This window comes from Bacillus rossius (assembly GCF_032445375.1).
Source record: "Bacillus rossius redtenbacheri isolate Brsri chromosome 4 unlocalized genomic scaffold, Brsri_v3 Brsri_v3_scf4_2, whole genome shotgun sequence".
NCBI lineage: Eukaryota > Metazoa > Arthropoda > Insecta > Phasmatodea > Bacillidae > Bacillus > Bacillus rossius.
This window is the reverse complement of record NW_026962011.1, coordinates 34,901,767-34,921,356: the sequence shown is the minus strand read 5'-3', so window position 1 is coordinate 34,921,356 and position 19,590 is coordinate 34,901,767. Positions and strand designations below refer to the sequence as shown.

General features: G+C 38.4%; 1 protein-coding gene across 4 annotated transcripts; it reads right to left on the bottom strand.

Moving 5' to 3' along the window:
• Positions 1 to 1,053: 1,053 nt before the first annotated feature.
• LOC134542437 (D-2-hydroxyglutarate dehydrogenase, mitochondrial-like) lies at positions 1,054 to 18,863 on the bottom strand. Of its 4 annotated transcripts, none has more exons than XM_063386675.1 (10): positions 18,293 to 18,863; positions 17,763 to 18,040; positions 17,185 to 17,382; positions 16,630 to 16,823; positions 15,163 to 15,331; positions 13,054 to 13,340; positions 11,894 to 12,065; positions 6,744 to 6,982; positions 3,223 to 3,394; positions 1,054 to 1,502 (listed from the first exon to the last, which is right to left on the bottom strand). In XM_063386675.1, exons 2-10 carry the CDS (start codon positions 18,028 to 18,030, stop codon positions 1,249 to 1,251), a joined length of 1,953 nt encoding a protein of 650 aa, XP_063242745.1. In that variant the 5' UTR covers positions 18,031 to 18,040; positions 18,293 to 18,863; the 3' UTR covers positions 1,054 to 1,248. The 4 variants fall into 4 exon arrangements, with proteins under 4 accessions (XP_063242745.1, XP_063242747.1, XP_063242746.1 ...); XM_063386677.1 differs by lacking the exon at positions 11,894 to 12,065 and adding an exon at positions 9,251 to 9,416; XM_063386676.1 differs by having other exon boundaries at positions 18,449 to 18,863.
• Positions 18,864 to 19,590: the final 727 nt, after the last annotated feature.

Here is a 19,590-nt window from a genome sequence, read left to right as displayed (position 1 = left end):
GGCACGAGGGGCGTTACACCACTGCGTAGGTAAAAGCGTGCCCGACGCTGAGAGCGGGCAGGAATTAGTGCTAGATGTTTTCAAGGGGGAATATCACATCTCACATGGGCGACGGCACGCCCTGAGTTAGGAGTCTCACCGGGTCCACGTGCCGCACCACGTGGTGGCGCCCACTAACCTTCCACCTTAAAGCCGACCGATCGACCCCCCGCTTACAACAAGTGTCGCCACAACGAGTGGCCCAACAACAACTTTAACACACCCCTGGCCTAGGTACTGTTAGATATCTCCCTGAATAAGTAACAACTGGTCGTACGTGGGAAGCGGCACACAGCCAGCTCTACCGGACCAGGCAGCTGTGGGCCAGGAGGCAGAGGAGAGCAGTCACTTCGAGACTGCCATCCGAAGGCACCTGCCACCCCTGAGCTTGTAACCAATCACAGCCCAGCAACTCGCCCCAGCCATCCTTGGAGAGCCCTCAGAGTGTTGACCTACGCACCTGAAGGGCATTTTTAATATTACAATCTGTAAAGGAGCATTTGTTGAGATTTTAACACATGCAATTAATACTGATCAATTTGGAAGGAAAAAAAAAGAATCAGTCACTCGAAGAAACCTGTTTTGCAGTATTGCGGAATATTGTTGTTTTTAACATCATATTCTTGTGATTAACTCAAATAATGATTGAAACTTACATGATTTTTTTTAAAGTGCTCAAATATTTACAGTTTTTAGGAGCATTTTGTTTTTCCTGAATTTTTTTCACATTAATAGATTCTTTTGTTTGTAAACATTTTAATAAAATATTAAATAACATTTGACTGGGAAAATTTTGCTGTTTCATGGCTTTAAAACTTGAATACATTCGCTTCGCTTGAACATTAACTTAAATCTTTTTTTTTTCCAGTAATTAACTCTAGCCAGCTTTATACTTTCAAAGTATGTCGGTAGTGTAGTAGTATGGTTTGTATGTACTGTATAACACATATAAAAAAAAATTTCATGGGATTTATTAACATGATAGAATATTTTTAAAAACTTAATGAAACAAGCTTTTGTACCAATAAGGTTTTTAATTTGTTTACATGAATTGTTTACCCTTTTACAAAAATATACATTTCATCACAAGAGGTTTAAGTAAGATACGTCAGCTCATAAGCAAAAATGCTGGTTTCCTTATTACAATCGTCAGCAATTTTGAATGCCCCAGTAAACCTTGTAGTACTACTGTCCACTCCCGTGCCAGTCCTACATGACAAGTACTTTGTAAGGGTTGAGAATCAACTTGGGATCCATCATCAGCTTCAGGTCCCTCATGAGGTCCACCGCAGCCCGGGATTTGGAGTAGCGGATGAACTTGTTCTTCTTGAAGCCGAGGCCGTGCTCCGCGCTGATGCTGCCGCGCAGGGCCGCCGTCCACTCGAACACGGCCGGCTCCATCAGCTCCTCCACGGCCCGCTCGTGCTGCTTCGAGGTCACGTTCAGGTGGAGGTTGTTGTCCCCTGGAATGATTTCAACGGTCGGATATCAGGGCTCGGCGTCCGGGTCACCGGCAGCGATGGAATGCACTGGTGGGGGGAAACGAGAGCACCCCGAGGAAACTTGCCGGCTCACGGCAACGCCCACAACGTTTCCCACGTGGAAATAATCTGGGCTTGATCCCACGAGAGTCAAAGCGAGATCACCTTTTTAGGCCAGGGCCGTAACTAGGGGGGGGGGGGGGCAAGCGGGGCATACGCCCCGGGTGCAAAGCTGTGGGGGCGCCGAAATCGCTTGCATTGTAATTCCTACTACAACTGGTAACTGGTAAAAAGTTTTTGCATGGAAGTTACAGTAGCACAGAAACTGTTACATGTAGGTATGGAAAATGCTTAAATAGCACCATTTTTCCGTGGGAAAGCCCCCAGACATCCGCTTTATTGGTGTGTTGTGTGCAAAAAAATAATAGGGGGGGGGGGGGGGGCGCATGAATCCACTCATGCCCCGGTTGCCAGAGACTCTAGTTGTGGCCCTGTTTGTGGCAGGTCAGTGATCTGACCTAGCACTTATCTCTCTCCTACACATCCTTCGGAGATATAACATCTGTCTCAAGTGTTACACAGTGGAAGAACTTTAATTCGGATGCTCAGAGCCATGTACATTTATGTGTGCATATGCATATTAATGTGTATATAATACACATATGTATTAGCAATTTCACCGGATTACCGAACATCAATACAGTTTAAACGGAAATACCAAATGTGAAAACGTATGTAACCTGCTGCAAAACAAGAAACACTGTTCTGAAATGAAAACCGACAGCATCTGAGCGAACTGAAAATGCAGGCAACGCTGTGATGAAAACTGACAGCCAAGCAAACAGCCAAAATCCACTGGGAAAAATATGAATGAGAGCAGCTCTATTGGTGCCGGATTAAAAAAGGTGCCACGCCAGAACCTTGCAACAAGGTTGGATAGCAGCTGCTCTCATGTGGAGATTGCATTCAGGCTATCTGCCACATGCCTTGTCTTGCTGTAATTTTTAAAACACGAGATTTTAGTGTTATCATTTTTTATTTTTTCATAAATGGTTTTAATTCATTTTTAAAAATGTGTATTTTTCAACAAATATTAAACTAAAATATTTCTTAACACTTATTTCACCAAAACAATCTTATTTATCATTCCGTATGTATTACGAATTTTGGTTCTGTTTGGGCATAGTACATAATTTGATGAACTACCTTTATCATGAGTTCTGTTTATTAAGTTTCTCAAGAAATGCAAAAAAGCATACTTCTCAAGCAGGAAAACTTGAGTGAGAACTTCTTTAAATTGTTTCACTGTAGTTTGATTTCATTTTGTATATTCCGCAAGCTAATTACCTAAATGGAATAAACAAAATTTTCACAACACTGGTAACTCTACAGTGAATTTTACTGTCTCTATGTTCTCATGCTGCTTAGACCATAATAATAATAAAAAAGGTACTGTTCAGGAGCATTCAATGGAAGCAATAAACAATATTTCAGTAGGAAAATTAAAAAAAAAATAAGCACAGATGGGTTGGTAGGATATACTATGCCAACATCATACAAAATTCTTCCAGTGAACTTAATAATATAATTTCTTACTGGACCACTTTATAATAGTAATATTCTTTTTTTCCCAAAATGTAAAATACTTAGGTATGTATGTATTTACTGCGTGGTGCACACTTCGTAAGTGGCACAGACTAACCCAAATGTCCAAAGCCACAGACGCGAACCACTTTAGAACAGCTCTCCAAGTGGTGCTTTGCCTTCACGACAGGCTCGTAGAAGCAGCTGTGAGGTATCGTCAGGTCGTACGTGTACAAGAAGCCATCTGCAGATAATGCATCAGCGATGCGTTCCCGACTCTCCCATAATGACTAGAAATAAAAAGTGTTATCAAATTTCCACACAACTTGGCCAAATCTAAACAAACATCAAAATGCAATGTAATGTAATGTTTTGATGTACTAACAAGATTTTGTTTCTCCGAATGTCCACACCTGAAAATATCTTTAACACAATGCATACCAAAATGCTAAGCAAATCTAAGAAATATTCCTTACATGATAAAATACTACTACAGTTATGGAATACTATGTTCTATAAAAAGTATATAAAATAATTATAAAAAACCAGCAATAAGGCTGATACGATAAAACAAACAATGTTTGTATTCTTTCACACTGTTCTTTTGAATGCTGAGCTGGTGCAAGATTACCAAATGCTTTTATATTGAGGGCAAAGTGTGGACACTATTACAACATGGGAAATGCAGCAATGTGTTAATAGTTTGTGATTGTATGTTGTGGGATTTTGAGATCCATTATGTAATACTAATTTATATGATTTTTTTTTTTTTTTTTTTCAAATAATGAATGTGTTACTGTGGTTATTGATAAAAATAGTAAAATATTTAAAATAAAAAACCTAACATAACATACATAAGTATTTATCACTTCTGTGTACTCTCATGTAAAAAAAAGTATTAATTTTAACATCTACCATAATTTTATGAAAATCTGTATCACATATGATTCTAAAAATGGTACTTAATAAAATTAAGTACACTAATAACTCACATAATAAAAATATGTGACGATTATTATCTATAACAAAGATCCTTCGTATATTGTCTATTATTGTCATAGCTATACATATAAAAAACAAAAATTGGTCCAGATTGATTGATAACTTTATTTGTTGCTATTTACATCTTACATAGTAAGTATCTCAGTCTTAAAGTAAACAACAACCAAAAAACCAAAATGAAATACTATTTGTGTTTCCATTAACAAAGCTAAGTTAAACAGTTTTCATGAATAAAATATTTATATTTACATGCAATTAACTTTAAGCATTACAAAAAATATCCCTTCACATAAAAAGTACCGTATTTACTCGCATATAGGTCGCGGCAATTTTACCAGATTTTATGGGGGAAAAATGAAGTGCGACCTATAGGTGAAGAAAAATTTTTGAGGAATTTTTTTTGCAATACAGTAGAATCCCGCCGATGCGACCCCCCTCTGATGCGTCCATTCCGTTTATACAACCGTTTTTGAGAAACTGTGAAAAATTTGAGCAGAGAGAGAGTCGGAAATTTGAGTAAAATCGGCTGAAAAACAAGTCTGTTACACTTTGCTGGGCGCTGTGTGTTCACGTTTATCTTGGCAAGAGCTGTACTGTAAGCGGGCAGGCATACATAAGACGGCTAAAAATAGATACCACCCCTCTAGACTATTGTCCATGCGGCATTGTCTAGCCGAGCTCGGCGCGTCCACTTTCGCACGAAAAGCCGTCTCAGCTGTCATGTTATCTTACCCGCCCGCACGAAAAGCCACCGTGGTAGCTTCTGCAAGAGCATAAGAAACTCGTCCGGCCAGGCTGGCGGTAGCGGCGGCTTGACGTCATACATGACGTGACGCTTACCTCTCCCATACCCTGCTAATTCTTAAAGGCTCATCCCTCCCAGAGCCACAAACCATGTAAAAACACCCTCCCCCCCCTTTTCCAACTAACATTTCAACACATTCCCTCCCTTATTTCAACATTCTGAGTGAGAAACTGTCAGCATCCTCCTCCCCTCCCACACCGCGTGCGGCAAAAGCCAGGTTGTATAGTCCATTCTCGGTAAAATAAATATTTTTATGGGCTTATACAACTGTCCTTCGCCGTTAATAAATACTTTATAAGTTTAAGTTATTATGATACAATTTGTTTATTAGTCACACAGCAGTTTCTCGAATTTTATTAAATAGAAAAATTTAGCAGGGCCGTAAATATATTTATTTTACTGCATAGTTACTTTTCCATCTGCATTTGAACGTGTTTTCTTTTTCTTTTTACGCTGTGAAGGGTCGTGGAAAAGATAATTGCCTGAACTGTCAAAATAAACATCGCTGACGGCAAGGGCGGGAGCGCATCCTGTCGGTCTGTCGCTGTGATTATCTACTCCAAAAACTAACTTGACTTCAATTTTCTATATTCGGTTATTACGAGTACTTGTTGTTACAACAATTTATCACGTCATTATCAGCTCTCGTAGTAGCGGAGTTTTACAGTACCCGTTAACTCTTTCGTGCTCGGCGTGCTGGCCGTTCGCATCATTAAATTACCGGTGCGACCTACATGGGGGGAATCTTGACTACCAAATTCAAGACCTCAAATTATGGGTGCGACCTATATGCGAGTAAATACGGGCATAAAAGGGCTTAGTGACTAATAACATAGTTACTCATAAAATGTTAACAAAATAAAATATATAACATATAGTTCTGTAAGCTAATTAATAACAATGAAACGTATACCAGTGAGATATTCTGAAGATCTTGTAAGATTTTTGAACCTCATGATTATTAATGAATATATAACTTGTATATTTTGGATCAAGTAGGCTAAGCTGGTAGCACATGTATTCAGAAATAAGTTAAAGGAAATTCAATCTCTGGTAAAATTATGCGAAGTTAACAGGAAAACAGGAAGTACTGAAAAAAAAACTATGATTAATTACCCAAAACCCAAAACTTGTATGAATTTTTTTTTAAATGAGACTTTTACAAAAAACAATGTAGCTGTGCATATGCACATGTCATTCAAAGCTCATTGTCTGAAGTTTTGCACCGAACGACGAGAGAGATAACGTCACCGAGCAGCCTAATTGGTAAGCGAATGTAAACCAAATCGAATCGCAGTGGTTGATTTGTGACTGGTCAGTTTCCATTGTCCAATCGTAGTGATTGGTCTATGGACTAATCAGTAGAACTCAAATTGTAAAACTTATTCGTGCAAAAATATAAGATATAATATGTGGTAAATGTAATTAATGTTTGCTTTTTAGTCACCTTGTTTTTTTATAACCGTAAGCAACAAATATCTAGAATTCTTTTCCATTTAGTCCACTCGAGCCATTAAAAAAAGGTTGTAACCACCCTTTGTTTAGGTCACAATCTTTGTTTAGGTCATCTGAGTGGGCGTGTTCCAAAACACAAACAGGCTTCTGAATCTACACAAGACAACTTCTTAACTCAATGGTTTGCCAAGACTGTAAACTATTACGCTAGCTATACAAATGCAGTAGAAGCTTACATTTAGGTAAAGTTATTGATTATAGCATAAAAGTAAAACCCTGTAGTTTCCTGATAGTGAAATTTTCATACAACAAAATCACAAGACAGTTTTCAGCTTATATTTTAAACACACAAAAAAAGAAGTAAATCATGGAAGCACTTTGTATGGGTTGAGAATTCCTTTTGGATCCATCATACTCTTCAACTGTTTCATGAGATCTATGGAGCTTTGCGACTTGGTGTAGTGGATGAACTTTGTCTTCTTGAAGCCAATGCCGTGCTCTGCACTAATGCTGCCTCGTAGCTTGGATGTCCACTCAAACACATAGGGTTCAATCATATCGAGAATATTATGATCAAACTCTCTGGAAGTGATGTTCAGGTGAAGATTTCCATCGCCTAAAGAATTTTCACAAAAATTCAGTAAGAGTTTGGGAAATATGTTACTGATATTGGAGCATCATTTAGTTTATAGTAAGACTGAAAATAAAACAAAAATATTTTATTAAATTTGAAACCATTTAGCACACAGCTGGAAAAAAATTATATTTTGAAGTATAAAAATTAATAATTGACTAAAAATATTTTATTTAACTTGAGTTGCCTTAACATAAAATTAAATATATTTTTCAAATATCTGACTAAGCTGAATGCATTACTTTCTGGTTCTGTACATTTATGAAAAGGCTTTCTTCCAAAATTAACAATATTTGTTGTAAAAACCTCCCACGTTTAGATGCACAAAAGTGAAGCATACAAGTATTAATTACAGTCCCGCCTAGAACCACAAAGATGTAATTTCATGATTTAATGCCAAACCACAGTCATTTAAAGGCACACTGGTCACAAAATTTGTAAAATCCACCGAGGAATGAGTAGTCAAAGCCAGCGTAATGTAAGTCAACCCCGCTGGCAGAATATGTTTTTTTCCTAGGAAGCTGGCAATACCCTATATTCTACTGTCAGTGGCAGTCTAGGTTTTAAGGCTGAAGCTACTTTAAAGTGATTAAGGGAGATTTTTTTCAACTATACGCTGTAGTTTAAACTTTTATTTATTTACACGTATGTTTGGCATGACATACAACAATATTTCCCCAAGATTTCACAGCCCGTTCAAGTCAGATATTAAAACATTACTTCTTGGAACCCCCTGGAGAAAATTATATATTATTTAACGAGAGTAACTATCATGATACCCACACACACTTACTCTAGAAAGTTTCCCTAAGTTTTCCTTGTCTAACAAACTAATTTTTTCTCAGTCTCATCTATCAGCCTTGCAAGATTAAAATATATTAAACTACAAATACTTATCAAAACACATACGTCAAATTTACAATAAAATCTTTTCCTGCCCAATACACAGTCTGTAATAATATATCATCAATGCAAACATCGCTGCTATCTGTAATATAAAAACCCTACATTTGAGCAAACATTCAATCAATACAAAGTTCATTCACTGAATATTTTACTTATGTTTAATTAATAATGAATGAAAACAAAATGATTTTTAATTATACATAAATTTATGGCTAAAATACAGACTGGTTTTAATATTAAAGGTACACACAAGTATTGAAAATTACTAATCCATTTTGGTAACTAACATTTTGTCAATTTCTCTCTGTTTTCCAGGTTTTTTCAGACACCTTTCAGATTTCCTGAGTTTTTCCCGTTTTCCAGATTTTCCCTGTCTGCTGGAATCCTAAACTGCATCTGTGTAAATCATTACACCAGTTAAAGAATGTTGGTATCGAAAAATGCCTTATCAACCCATTAAATATGAAATGAAAGCTGTACTGCAAGCTGGGCTTAGCATTTCAAAAACAAATGTGGCAGGGCCTAATCCCCTTTATTTGTCACCTGACGCTGACTGCCAGGTAGCGAAACATCGGTGAACTTTTGACGCTGCGACACGGCTTCAACCCGCAAGATAGCACTGCCACAACACCCACAAAAGCCTGAGATCACCTTCTACTTCCAATGCTTGAACTTTCTTATCATGACCACTTTTTCTGACCAAAAAATTTTAATGAATGACATTCCACAAAATTTTCAATCCAGCAAAGATGCAGCAATACACCCAAACCATACACGCAAACTACATAGGCTACTCATTTTCAGTAGCATCATGCAAAATTTAAATTCTGATTAATTCGTACAAGCAAGAGTTTCAAATTACTTCTTGAAAATTTAACTTTACATCAAATACACTACATTTTTGCCAACACACACCGAGACATTATTTTGCCACAGTTTGTTTTATTTTTATTATTTTACAGATGTCAAAACAACAACACACTTGGTCAAGCAAGGTGGTGCAAAAGTAAAACACTGGTCTTGCACTTGGAAAAGGATCTGGGTTCGAATCCTGGTCAACGCATCCTGATTTCAGTGACCCGAAATCTCCCCAAGAAAATGCTAGGGTGGTTTCTTCCCCAGCTTCCTTGAACTACGATATGGAGTGTATTTGTCTCTAATGATATCACTGATGAGATATGAAAACAAAATAAAATAAAAAACCAACACATTTGTTGGAATTCTAATGTACCAATGCATTCCATAGAGTAGGGCCACAGTAGAAAACAAAATTCACCAAAAAAAATGCAAATATTACTTTAAAAAAAAAAATACACAAAATGTATTTATCTCTGCTATGCCTACCTATGTGCCCATAGCCGCAGCAGCGGATAATACGGCCTTCTAAGTGCTTCTTCATTTCAGGGACAATACTGTAGAAATTATCGTGGGGCAGTGATATGTCATATTTGTAAACATAGCCATCACCTAGCAGGCCTGGTGTTATGGTTTCTCGCAATTCCCACATACGCTGCAAAATACCAACAAAATAAAAACTCATCAGTTAGCTACTACACATGAAATGCCACTAAAAGAAAGATTTTATTTTTAGAGGGTGGGGGTTTTGATAAACATATGTTTAACACAAAATTTAAATATTTTGGGCTATCCATGAGAAAAACTTTTGAGAAATTACACCAAAATTCAAAAATGTATTATAACTTGGTTTTAAAACTCTTTAGACTCTCTGCGGTGTCTTAGATCTTTCACAAGTCCAAAATTATATTATTCTTACAAAATTGATGCTGATGAAAACTGAAAATATTCTCTTTTTAAGGTACAAAATAATGTAAAAAAAACTAAGATAAAGCTTCCAACTTAGCAGGAGTCACCAACTGAAGATGATCACCGAGCGCATCTTCACTTTGTGACTGACTAGCAAGCACAGAGTTTTCGCTCTTACACATAACTTTTAAAATAAGTCTGTTCATGCAATCTTTTGCATTGCAATGGAGCACAGAATGATTGTCTTGTTTCAGACTTCATAGTAAAGGCCCAGTTTCACTCACCATGTTGATTCGTTATTTTTTCTAACATTACTATTAATAAAATTTTAACTCAATACCTCCCTTGCAATTGTTGTTAGCATAAATATTTTCAACAGATATTCACTTAGTAATATAATGGGTGATAACAGTGGCGCAGGTGATTTACTAACACTTGTGCAATTAATTGGGCTATCCTTTATGGACCTATGTTTCAGCATGTAACAGTATTGACTAGGTTCCGAGATACCAGAATGCATTTTAAATATTTTTATGGATATCTACTTCATAGTTTTCAGTGCTGGGTACATCATAAATTGCATTACGTAACAGTTTGTAATCAATTTATAAAAGAGAGGCAGGTAAAGCATCAAGTGTTAAGAGAGAGAGACAGAATCGGCGGGTGTTCCCCAAAAGTGATAACTCAGAACCATGGGATGAACTGTGTTCTGGGGAATACCGAATGTTACTCCCAAAAGATAATTTGTATAGCAAATCAGGAAAGATTTTGGGTTAGGGAAGTCCCCTGCTTCTGTTTATAAAGAATTACCATGTGTTATTTCTTTATTATTTGTGCCATGATTGGAAGACTTTCTAAAGATGTGTCATAATTGGTTGGTTGGCCTGTGTGACCGCCCCTCCCCTGAGTGAGTGGACGTGGCCAGGCTAAGTCTTCAGTTCGTGGTTCACTAGTTTTCAAATCGGTTGTGCCGGGCAAAAGCTCGCAAATATAACAATTTTAATGTAGTGAAGAGACAATTTCATGGCTGTGGTCTGAGCCAGGTCCCAAATAATAGTTTTTTGGACAGTAAATTAGAATTTATTTTCGACCAGTCTGCATTTTGGCAGAAGAAATTACAACTGGGAAATAGGTGTTTCTAGGTCATACACAGTTACAAGGTAAGTGTGAGATTTAATCATTGTTCACTTTATGTCTTCGAAATCCTCATTTCAGTTTTCGGTGCCATCAAACAGTAAATCTGTGTTTCAAGCGGTAAACTTCTTTGTGATTCGTCTGTGAAGAAGGGGACCGGTGTCTTGTTCATGCAAAAGTGCACGTTGTGTGATTTTGGTATGTAATAATAAATTTTCACAAATTTTATTTCAAACTTTTTTTCAAGTACCGAAGAATATCATCTCATTTTTCCTGTCAAACGATTGACACCAATATTCTGAACTTTAAATTAAAATTTTTACGGCTCTCAACAAGTATTTTAAAAGTGTATCATGTTGTGTATTTAGAGTCAGATGATTGCTAGCCAGGTGGTCTGACCTGTTACAATCTAGCAACAAAATTGCTACAGAAACATCCAAAAATATTGACTAAACAAAACGAAATGGCATGAAAATGTAATAACACAACATGCTGGTGCAGCCTTGAAGACATACAAGCAACAAGTAAATACAAGCAACTACAGAAATACAGTATTACAAATTATTTAGAAAATAAAAAAAATGCAAATAAAATGGTTCAAACTACAGTGACAAGAAGAAAAAGCAGGGGGAGAAGAAATGAAGAAGCCTTTTTACAAAAAAGGGGAAAGGAAAGAAATACGTAACAGAACCAGAAAGCATTTTGCGAACCCAATATGTATGACCTTTAGAAGAAAAAGAGAAACCAATATGTCTAAAAACAGAGCTCCAACACACATCGCCAACTTCAAGTCTCTTTACTGATTTATCACTTTTAAAAATATTACTAATACTGTGTTATTGACTATCAGTATCTTTAAAAAAAAATGTACCAGGTTTTTCTCAGTCTGAGAAAATAATTTTACGTAAGCATAATTTCAGCTCAGTAATCTCAATATAAAAACATGGCCACACAATGATGCACTAATTTCTGACTACAGCTATATTACAAAACTGCCCTAATGATTTAACATGAAAAATTAAAAAGTGTATTAAGGATGAGCAATATCCAGTAAGAAGGTGCACGAAAGGTTAGATTCTGAAATCTTACCAAGATGGCCATGAGCTGATATGCGAACAACTTGAGCACAGTTCGACAAGCACTCCAAGGTCAAGCTGACAGGTTTGTAGAAGTCAGTTAGAGGGAGAGAGAGATCGTAAGCTAACAAGAAGCCATCCGACACTAGAGCATCAGTTATTCGCTCGCGGTGCTCCCAGATGGTCTGTGCAAACACACAAGTACGGTCACCATCAAGATTTTTCTAGTGGGATATTTATATTGAATTTTTTTTTTAAAGTAATGGAGTTGCACAGAAAAATTTGTTTTAGATTCACACAGTTGGGATTACACAAAGTTGAAGCAACACCAGAGAAAAACATAAACACATCTGTTTACTTGTAATTTTGATACATACAGCTCAGATATACATGCCAATTGCAATACTGCACTCTTTTGCTTTAAAACATGTACATTGTGTCATACAACTATATTATTATTTTCATTTCCAGATTTTAAGTCCCGGTATCAAAAATTCTTGTTTCCCATTGAAGGTTTACCATAACTCAGCCAGAACAGTATTCTCACTGCATGTTTTTTAATCCTACCCCAAAACTGGCCCCCTTAGTAGCTTACTGGTCAAACTTATGCTGTTTATGTAACTTCTAAGAATGGACTTCCCCTTAAAATTAGATGACTAATTATCCAATTTTTTTGTAGACACAATTTTCCTATACTAATTTGCTCCCTTCTCTGTCAAAATAAATTATTCCCACTATAAATGTTAGTATGAATTTACTGAAATAAGCAATTATTGTACATGTTCTGCGTTGATGGTAGGTTTCAGCTTTGCTTGCAACAAAATGCCCTTGCACTGTTAAGTTTTCGCACATTTTCCCAAGTAATGCAAATTAACGCATGCACTACAAGCACGCTACTGTTAATATTACGTAAGCTCACCACAAACAAAAAAATCTTTTTTCATAGGTATTCGACTAAACAGGTCCATTACGAATGTGAGGTGGCAAAACACATGGTCTTGAAAAAACAAACACAATATAATTGCTGTCCAGTGTAATAACTAATAACTCTGGATTTTAGGGGAAGGATACAGAAAATAAAATTTAGAGAAGGGATTGAAAAAGCATTCAATGAAAAGACAAACCAACTTACACCCAAATGCAGGCAGTAAGATAACTCGTACGTTGAGGTACCTTTATCCTGGAGGGCTCCGTGGCGACGGTGCCATCCCTCACGGTGCCGCGCTCCATGGATCTCTCCAGGAACTGCGTCAGCTTCTCCTCATCGTGCTGACCGTTGCTGCCCGAGGTCTCTATCAGCATGTAGAACGGGTGGTCGCTGATGGGGTTGGTCAGCTTCAGGTTGCCGACGCTCGCGTCCATGGAAGCAGCGTCCATCATCTCGCACGACGACAGTATCTCCCCCAGGCCGCTGCGCGCGTCCTTGAACGTCTGGAGCACGTCCTCGAACGTGAGCAGTCCTGGAAAACCAAATACGTTCACCACCTTCACTGCCAAACACGAGTCCCACACTTGTACGCAATTCAATTCCAGTTTGATAATGAGAGGTTCATGGGCAGAGTGACCTGAAAGATTATAGTGGGCACCAAACCACTTGGATGCTGACTCATTGCCTGGTGCGGCGTCAGAGGCGGGTGGGGGGGTAGAGCCTCTCCTGATCTCTCCTTCCAATCCCAGATTTTTTATTTTTTATTTATTTTGGACTTTTGGAGGGTACATTTATGTTTACGTACGTGCTTAAGTTCATGTTTAAATGTTTCTTTCATCAAAATTTGTATTAAACTATTAAGATTCAGTTTTGAGCCCATGAATTTGTAAATATTCCAAAGCCAATCTCTGACTTATTTAATGTCATGTTTTGCAACTCCATGCTTTCTTTGTAAGATAGCCCCTCCCCAGAAGTCTTCCTGGAGACGCCCCTGCTCAGCAGTGGCGGCCTTAGACTTTGCGTGGCCTTGAGCCATGTACTTTTGCAAGTTCCTAATATTTTGAAGAGTTGCTTTACCGAAGGGTTGGGTGGTCTCTTGATAGTTAGAATAGCTCCGAGAGTAAAATGGGGCTACTGGATGAACTTAACATTATTAATAGGGTTCAAAACCAGGAAATCCTGATCCCGAAAGTAACAAGAATTCTTATTACTTTTGATATAGTAAAATAATCAGAAAATTGATTTCTGGTTCTTTCAGTACTTTTGGAACTCAACATTGACAGAATAATTTTTTTTACAGCCGCCGGAGATGACACAGTACAGCGAACAACACAGTACTAGAGAGAGAGTAAAGTACGGGTAGCAGACACAGTAACACCAAGGCAGTCAGTCATGCTCAGGATATTTCTCCGCCAGTCAACAGGGTGTCGCCAGAAATTAACGATGACACTATGTGATTGATGATGGCGAATCAACAAGAGAAAGGCAGGAGTAGCTAAGCGAGTCACATTGAAGCAACCTATGTTGGTCACAGCACTTGCTGGGAGAGAGAGCTGCAGTCCAAGTTAAACAAGATCATCTGTGCAGTCCTCTGCAAGTTGTGCTCTCATTTGTGCGGCTACCAAGTAAGAGACTTTCCCAGGAGGAGAAGCTGTACACCAAATTGGTACGGTTGTCTTCACTGGGCGAGCGTGGAAAGTGCATGCAGGATGCAAATGCTGGTCGCTGGTGCGGCCGCTGACTCAACGAAAGCCCCACGGAGGTGTTCAGGAAAGGCCTATCTCCACGCGAACTTGCCGGACGGGTTTCTTTGCTGGAGAGTATCTGGAACAACGACTCGTCGCGGTGATTGGGGAGATCCAGCAGGTGCGAGCACACCACCGGACCACTAGCTAACCGCAGTGGTGTACATCAGCCAGAGGTCCAAAACGCGAGTCCCGGAGGAGCCACCGAAGGAGGGTTGGAGTGAAGGAGCCGATAGCCGAGGAGTCATCGCAGCCTCGAGTCCAGGCGATGCAGCCGAGTTGGGGAGAGACTTCAGCGCACCTGGAGCGTGGTGGACCGCCGGAGAAGACGACGACCAATGGTTTAAAGATAGCGAGTAGAAACTTGATTCACTAGCCACAGCCTTTAGTGGCAAGTAAATTTGTGTTCAAGCTTACTGAGGATTCGCCTTAGAGTCAGAGAGTACACTCATTAAGAAGAGAGTATAAACTATAGTTTCAATGCAAGTTTAATTTGAAGATATGCCTTGAACTTTTAATTGTAACTTATAAACAGCCCTTGTTAACAAGAAGTTAAATTCTCCCTGAAAGTAACCCAACAACAATCAGTACAATTGCGCTGAAACTGACCTAAAAACGCTGTGTTGACGGCTCGCGGACTGGCGGGACACTGTATGGCCACTTTTGTAACTAAGCCCAGAGTCCCTTCGGAGCCGATGAACAAGTGCTTCAGGTGGTAGCCGGTATTGTCCTTCTTCAACGAGCTCAGGCAGTCAAGTACCTGGCCATCTGCTTTCACCTGGAAAAACATGCACTTTCTACACATCTTAAAAAATAGTGCAGAAAACCAACAGTGCCAAGGTAAGTGTGACTCATTGATAAATCAGTAGTTAGTCATAAATCTCCCAAAAAATAATTCTGAGAGGGTATGATACCTTTGCAGTCACACTGGTAAGGTAGTTCGCTCTATATTCTGTCTTAGATCACAGTATAGATCAAATGGCAGCAACTGTTGCTAGATTGGTAATACTCAGCGCTCAGCCTGTTAACTTTTTCGTTATTATTTAGTACACTATCAATAATTATGATAAGTTTTAATATATTTTAAATTTCAACAATTTTTTTTAAGAACATAAATTAGCACCTTGATAGTATGGGTACATAATGAAAAAAATTATATATATAAATTCTAAACACCAATTGCCATTTTACAGGAGAAACTATTTTGTAGCATTCGGTCACTATTAATAACAAGACATTAAATAAATTAATTTCTATGGTCGATCACAACTCAAATTTTTAATATTGAAAGATTTAAAAATATTGATGACAAAAATGGTTGAAACCACAATGGCATCTTTCTGATAAATTTTCTTAGAAGAGAGAACTGATCAAAGAAAAATTTTATTTTTAACAGTGAAATTTGGAATGAGATTTTTGATAATCTGGTAAGATATTTTCTGATAGGGCAAAAATTACAAGTGTACAGATAAAAAAAATTAATTGGATTCCCGCAGATCACATTTACAAGTATGACCATGGTAACGTTTACAGTCTTTAATTTTTTTTTTAATTGCAGGCTTTGAAAAGTTGCACACTAGGAAACGGAAAGGGGGCCCGACAAAAGTATTTGCTCCAGGGCTCTTAGTTTTTCTCGGCGGCCCTGTCCACAGCTGAGGCTGACAGTTTACACCCAACACCTCTGTAAGTAATTTTTGAACAGGGTGTGAGGTTCATCAGTAATCTCAAATTTTTCCTACTAGTCTTCACTCACAAAAACTTTTTAATCATTTTCATTAACCATCCAATTTGGTTGGAGACCTCACCAAACATCACTTCTAGCAGAAAAAATGTTTCAAGCACAAACTGGACCTGAGGTAACAAACAGGTGTTTAATGTTATTTGTAATTAGTATAATCTGGACTTAAAAAATTACTGCATAAATTCTACAATTGTGTAAATTTCATGAAAACAAGCTAAATCATCTACATGTTGAGAGCAGAGCGACATCTTTGGTCTTGGAAGCTCATTGCGAAGGCAATCTAATCTTCTGCTCCTTTTACTACTTTATGGACGCTTTACTGTCTCGGTACTCACGGCCTCTATGCCCAGAACGCTGCCGTGCAGACTCCCGTAGCGCAGCAGGCGCAGCCCGCCAGCGTTGGTGGACACGTTGCCCCCGATCTGACAGGAGCCCTTGGCGCCCAGGTCGAGGGGCATCATCAGACCCCTCTCCTGCACGTAGCCTTCCAGGGTCTCCAGGACACACCCCGCCTGGCACACCAGCACGCCTGGCAGAAGTCAAGGTACAGCGTTACATTGCACGGTTGAGCGTAGCTCCTTATTGAACAGACACATTAATTGTTGATAGTCCACAAAATAAAGTTATTAAAGCTCTGGATACCACTGAGGCCCTACGGACAAATGCTGACAAGTAAATTAGGTAGGTAACAAGCAAAAATGTGTTTTAATGCATGGGGATGAAAATTTTATTTCATGATGTTTCACAAAAAGGAAAAAGAAGAGTAATTGGTACAAATTATAATCAGGTCTACTGATTTAGTTAGCTAAGTAACTCAGGGAATAAATAGCAGAGGGTAACTTGAACTTGAAAACTTAGAACAGTTGTACAATTTTACAATGTAAAATTACCTGAAAGTTCATCTAGACTAATGATGTTGTTCATAAGAGACGTGGATACAACCACTTCATCAAAAACCGGGACACTTCCGCCAACAAGGCCAGTGTTGCCACCCTGCGGACACACCGCCAAGCTTTCGGCATTGCAGAACTTGAGGATGGCCGATACCTCTTCAGTTGTTTTTGGCTTCAGCACCACTTTGCTAGCACCTACAGACAATAAGATTGACAGTGTAGGAAACTTAATCGGTTGCAAGTAGGCAAAATCTCGATGAAAACTGTAATTCTGACAGGAGGCAAAATAGGTAGGAATACAAAAATAAGCAAAGCTTTTAAGAATGTTTCACCAACATCACGTTTTAATGGTAAATATGTAGTCACGGCTTATGGAAAATTAGGTGAACAATAACTAAGTGATGGATTGGCTAAGTTAGCTGCAGTAATAACACATAGATAATAAATTTCAAAATATCTTATGTATTATTGAGCTGACATACCCTAGCCAACCTTTCACTTAGTTGTTAATTAATTTATTTCCCAGAAGCAGCAACTACACAGTTATTGTTTTAATATCGGATATGCATACTGACCTCGTACCATTCTGAGCCAATCCACGTTGTAAGGCTCGACATCATCTGGGTCGGTCAGAACCCTTTCTCTGCCGAGAATGCTCTCGAAGAACTGCAGGTGGCGGTCTGCGAGGACGCTGTAGTTTCCCCTCTTCACGTCTGGGTACCTTTCTGCCGTCAGCTGTACGGCGGAGGAGAGCTCCCTCCTCTGCCGCGCAACAACCGACCTCAGCAGCTTCGCTTGGCCTCTGCCGTGTCGCCACGCCCTCGCGAATACGAGTCGTAGCATTTTTTACAACCTGTAATTCAATAAAGTGCAACAAAAGTATGTGAATCATAATAGCACAACCATTATGGCCACAAATGTTACTTTTCATTAGTGAATATTTAACATCCAAACAAAACAAAGCACATCTCATGGTGTGTTAAATAATACTGATCAATCACAACCCACAACAATAGGTTAACTCCTTTAAAACAAAATATGGCAGAAATACTGAAACCTACAAAACAGATTACTTATTTTTTAAGTCAAATTCTTCTCCACATACCTTCTCGCAATATGTAAGTCTTAATGTTTGCAAAAATATTGCATCTGCAAATTGGATAACTTATAGGTATATATATTTAATGTTTATAAGACCAGCACATCGCCATTTAAAAAGGCATCAAACGTGTCACAAGAAGAGCTAAATAAAAATATTCACCATCAGACACTATCTTGATCTTAGCGCAAATATTTAAACGAGCAGCCTTGACCTTTGCATCAGCTAAACAATTCTCTGTCGTAACCATTCACAATGAATGAATACATTTCAGAATGAATAGCAAAACAAAAATTAATAAATGCCCCCTTAAAAACAAAAATCTTAATGAGTTAAGAGTTGTTCAATTACAGAAAAATTGGTAGTTGTTTTGAGGTTAGCTTTTGGTTTGAGCAGGTTGCAAATTTGCATTTTAGGATTGAAATTAATTATTATATACAGGAAAGTTATAAATTGATAGAAGACTAATTGTCCATAAACTCTATTGTTCTTTGTTACCAAACCACACTGACAGAAATTATATTTAAATAATTAAATAATTTTATGAGTGTAAATATAAACATCATAGACTACTGTAATTTATTTACTCTATGGACTACTGATGATAGAAGCAAAAATTGTGTTAACTCTGAATTGAAACTTTTTACTAATATAAAATTGGTGGGCATTTCGGGAAAATATTGAATATATAAATAAAATAATAATTAGCTTTGAAATAAACTGAATTATTATATTGTTGTCATCCCGGCTGCCTCCATCGATTAGCAGCTGGTGTGTTTTGCCCGGAGCACCAAATAGCATGTTTCTTCGTGCTCTAGTACACGAGAGTTTTCAAGGGAGGGTTCCTGGCCACGTGGCCGGAGGCAGCAGATGAGATGCTCAACAAAGATCCCCAGAGCTATTAGCCACTCGGGATGCCGTTTAGGTATTAAATGAAAAAACAATGCTCGTGAACCTTGTTTTTTGCTGAAAAAAAACATTACATGGGCCTGCGTCCTCACATAGCCTGCCTTGTATGGGAGCTGAGAGTTCGTCCCACCGCACTATAAGTTGCCTATTGGCGTGCGTTTTCTACGGGATGCTAACTACCATAAACATTAGCATGGTAACTGTGTTACGGTGGCAGTCCATTGTTGTGTAAGATTAAAGGTGCCGAGGGTTCAATGTCTTTACGTCGCGGGAGGTTTACATGATTAATTGGGCCATTATGGACCGTGGACATGGACGTCAGACCCATAGTATACCCGGCTAGCGACACCGTCTCTGAGTCGTGATGTGGCACATGTGGGTGCTGGGCCTGATCC

Bases quoted from the DNA above. Each gene is read 5' to 3' on its own strand.
- LOC134542437 (XM_063386675.1), bottom strand. From the start codon at position 18,030: ATGCTACGACTCGTATTCGCGAGGGCGTGGCGACACGGCAGAGGCCAA. The intron at 16,824-17,184 runs GTAATTTTACAT...GACTTCTGCCAG, and splicing joins TAGTCTAGATGAACTTTCAG to GCGTGCTGGTGTGCCAGGCG. The intron at 6,983-11,893 runs GTAAGATTTCAG...AAAATTCTTTAG, and splicing joins ATCAGCTCATGGCCATCTTG to GCGATGGAAATCTTCACCTG.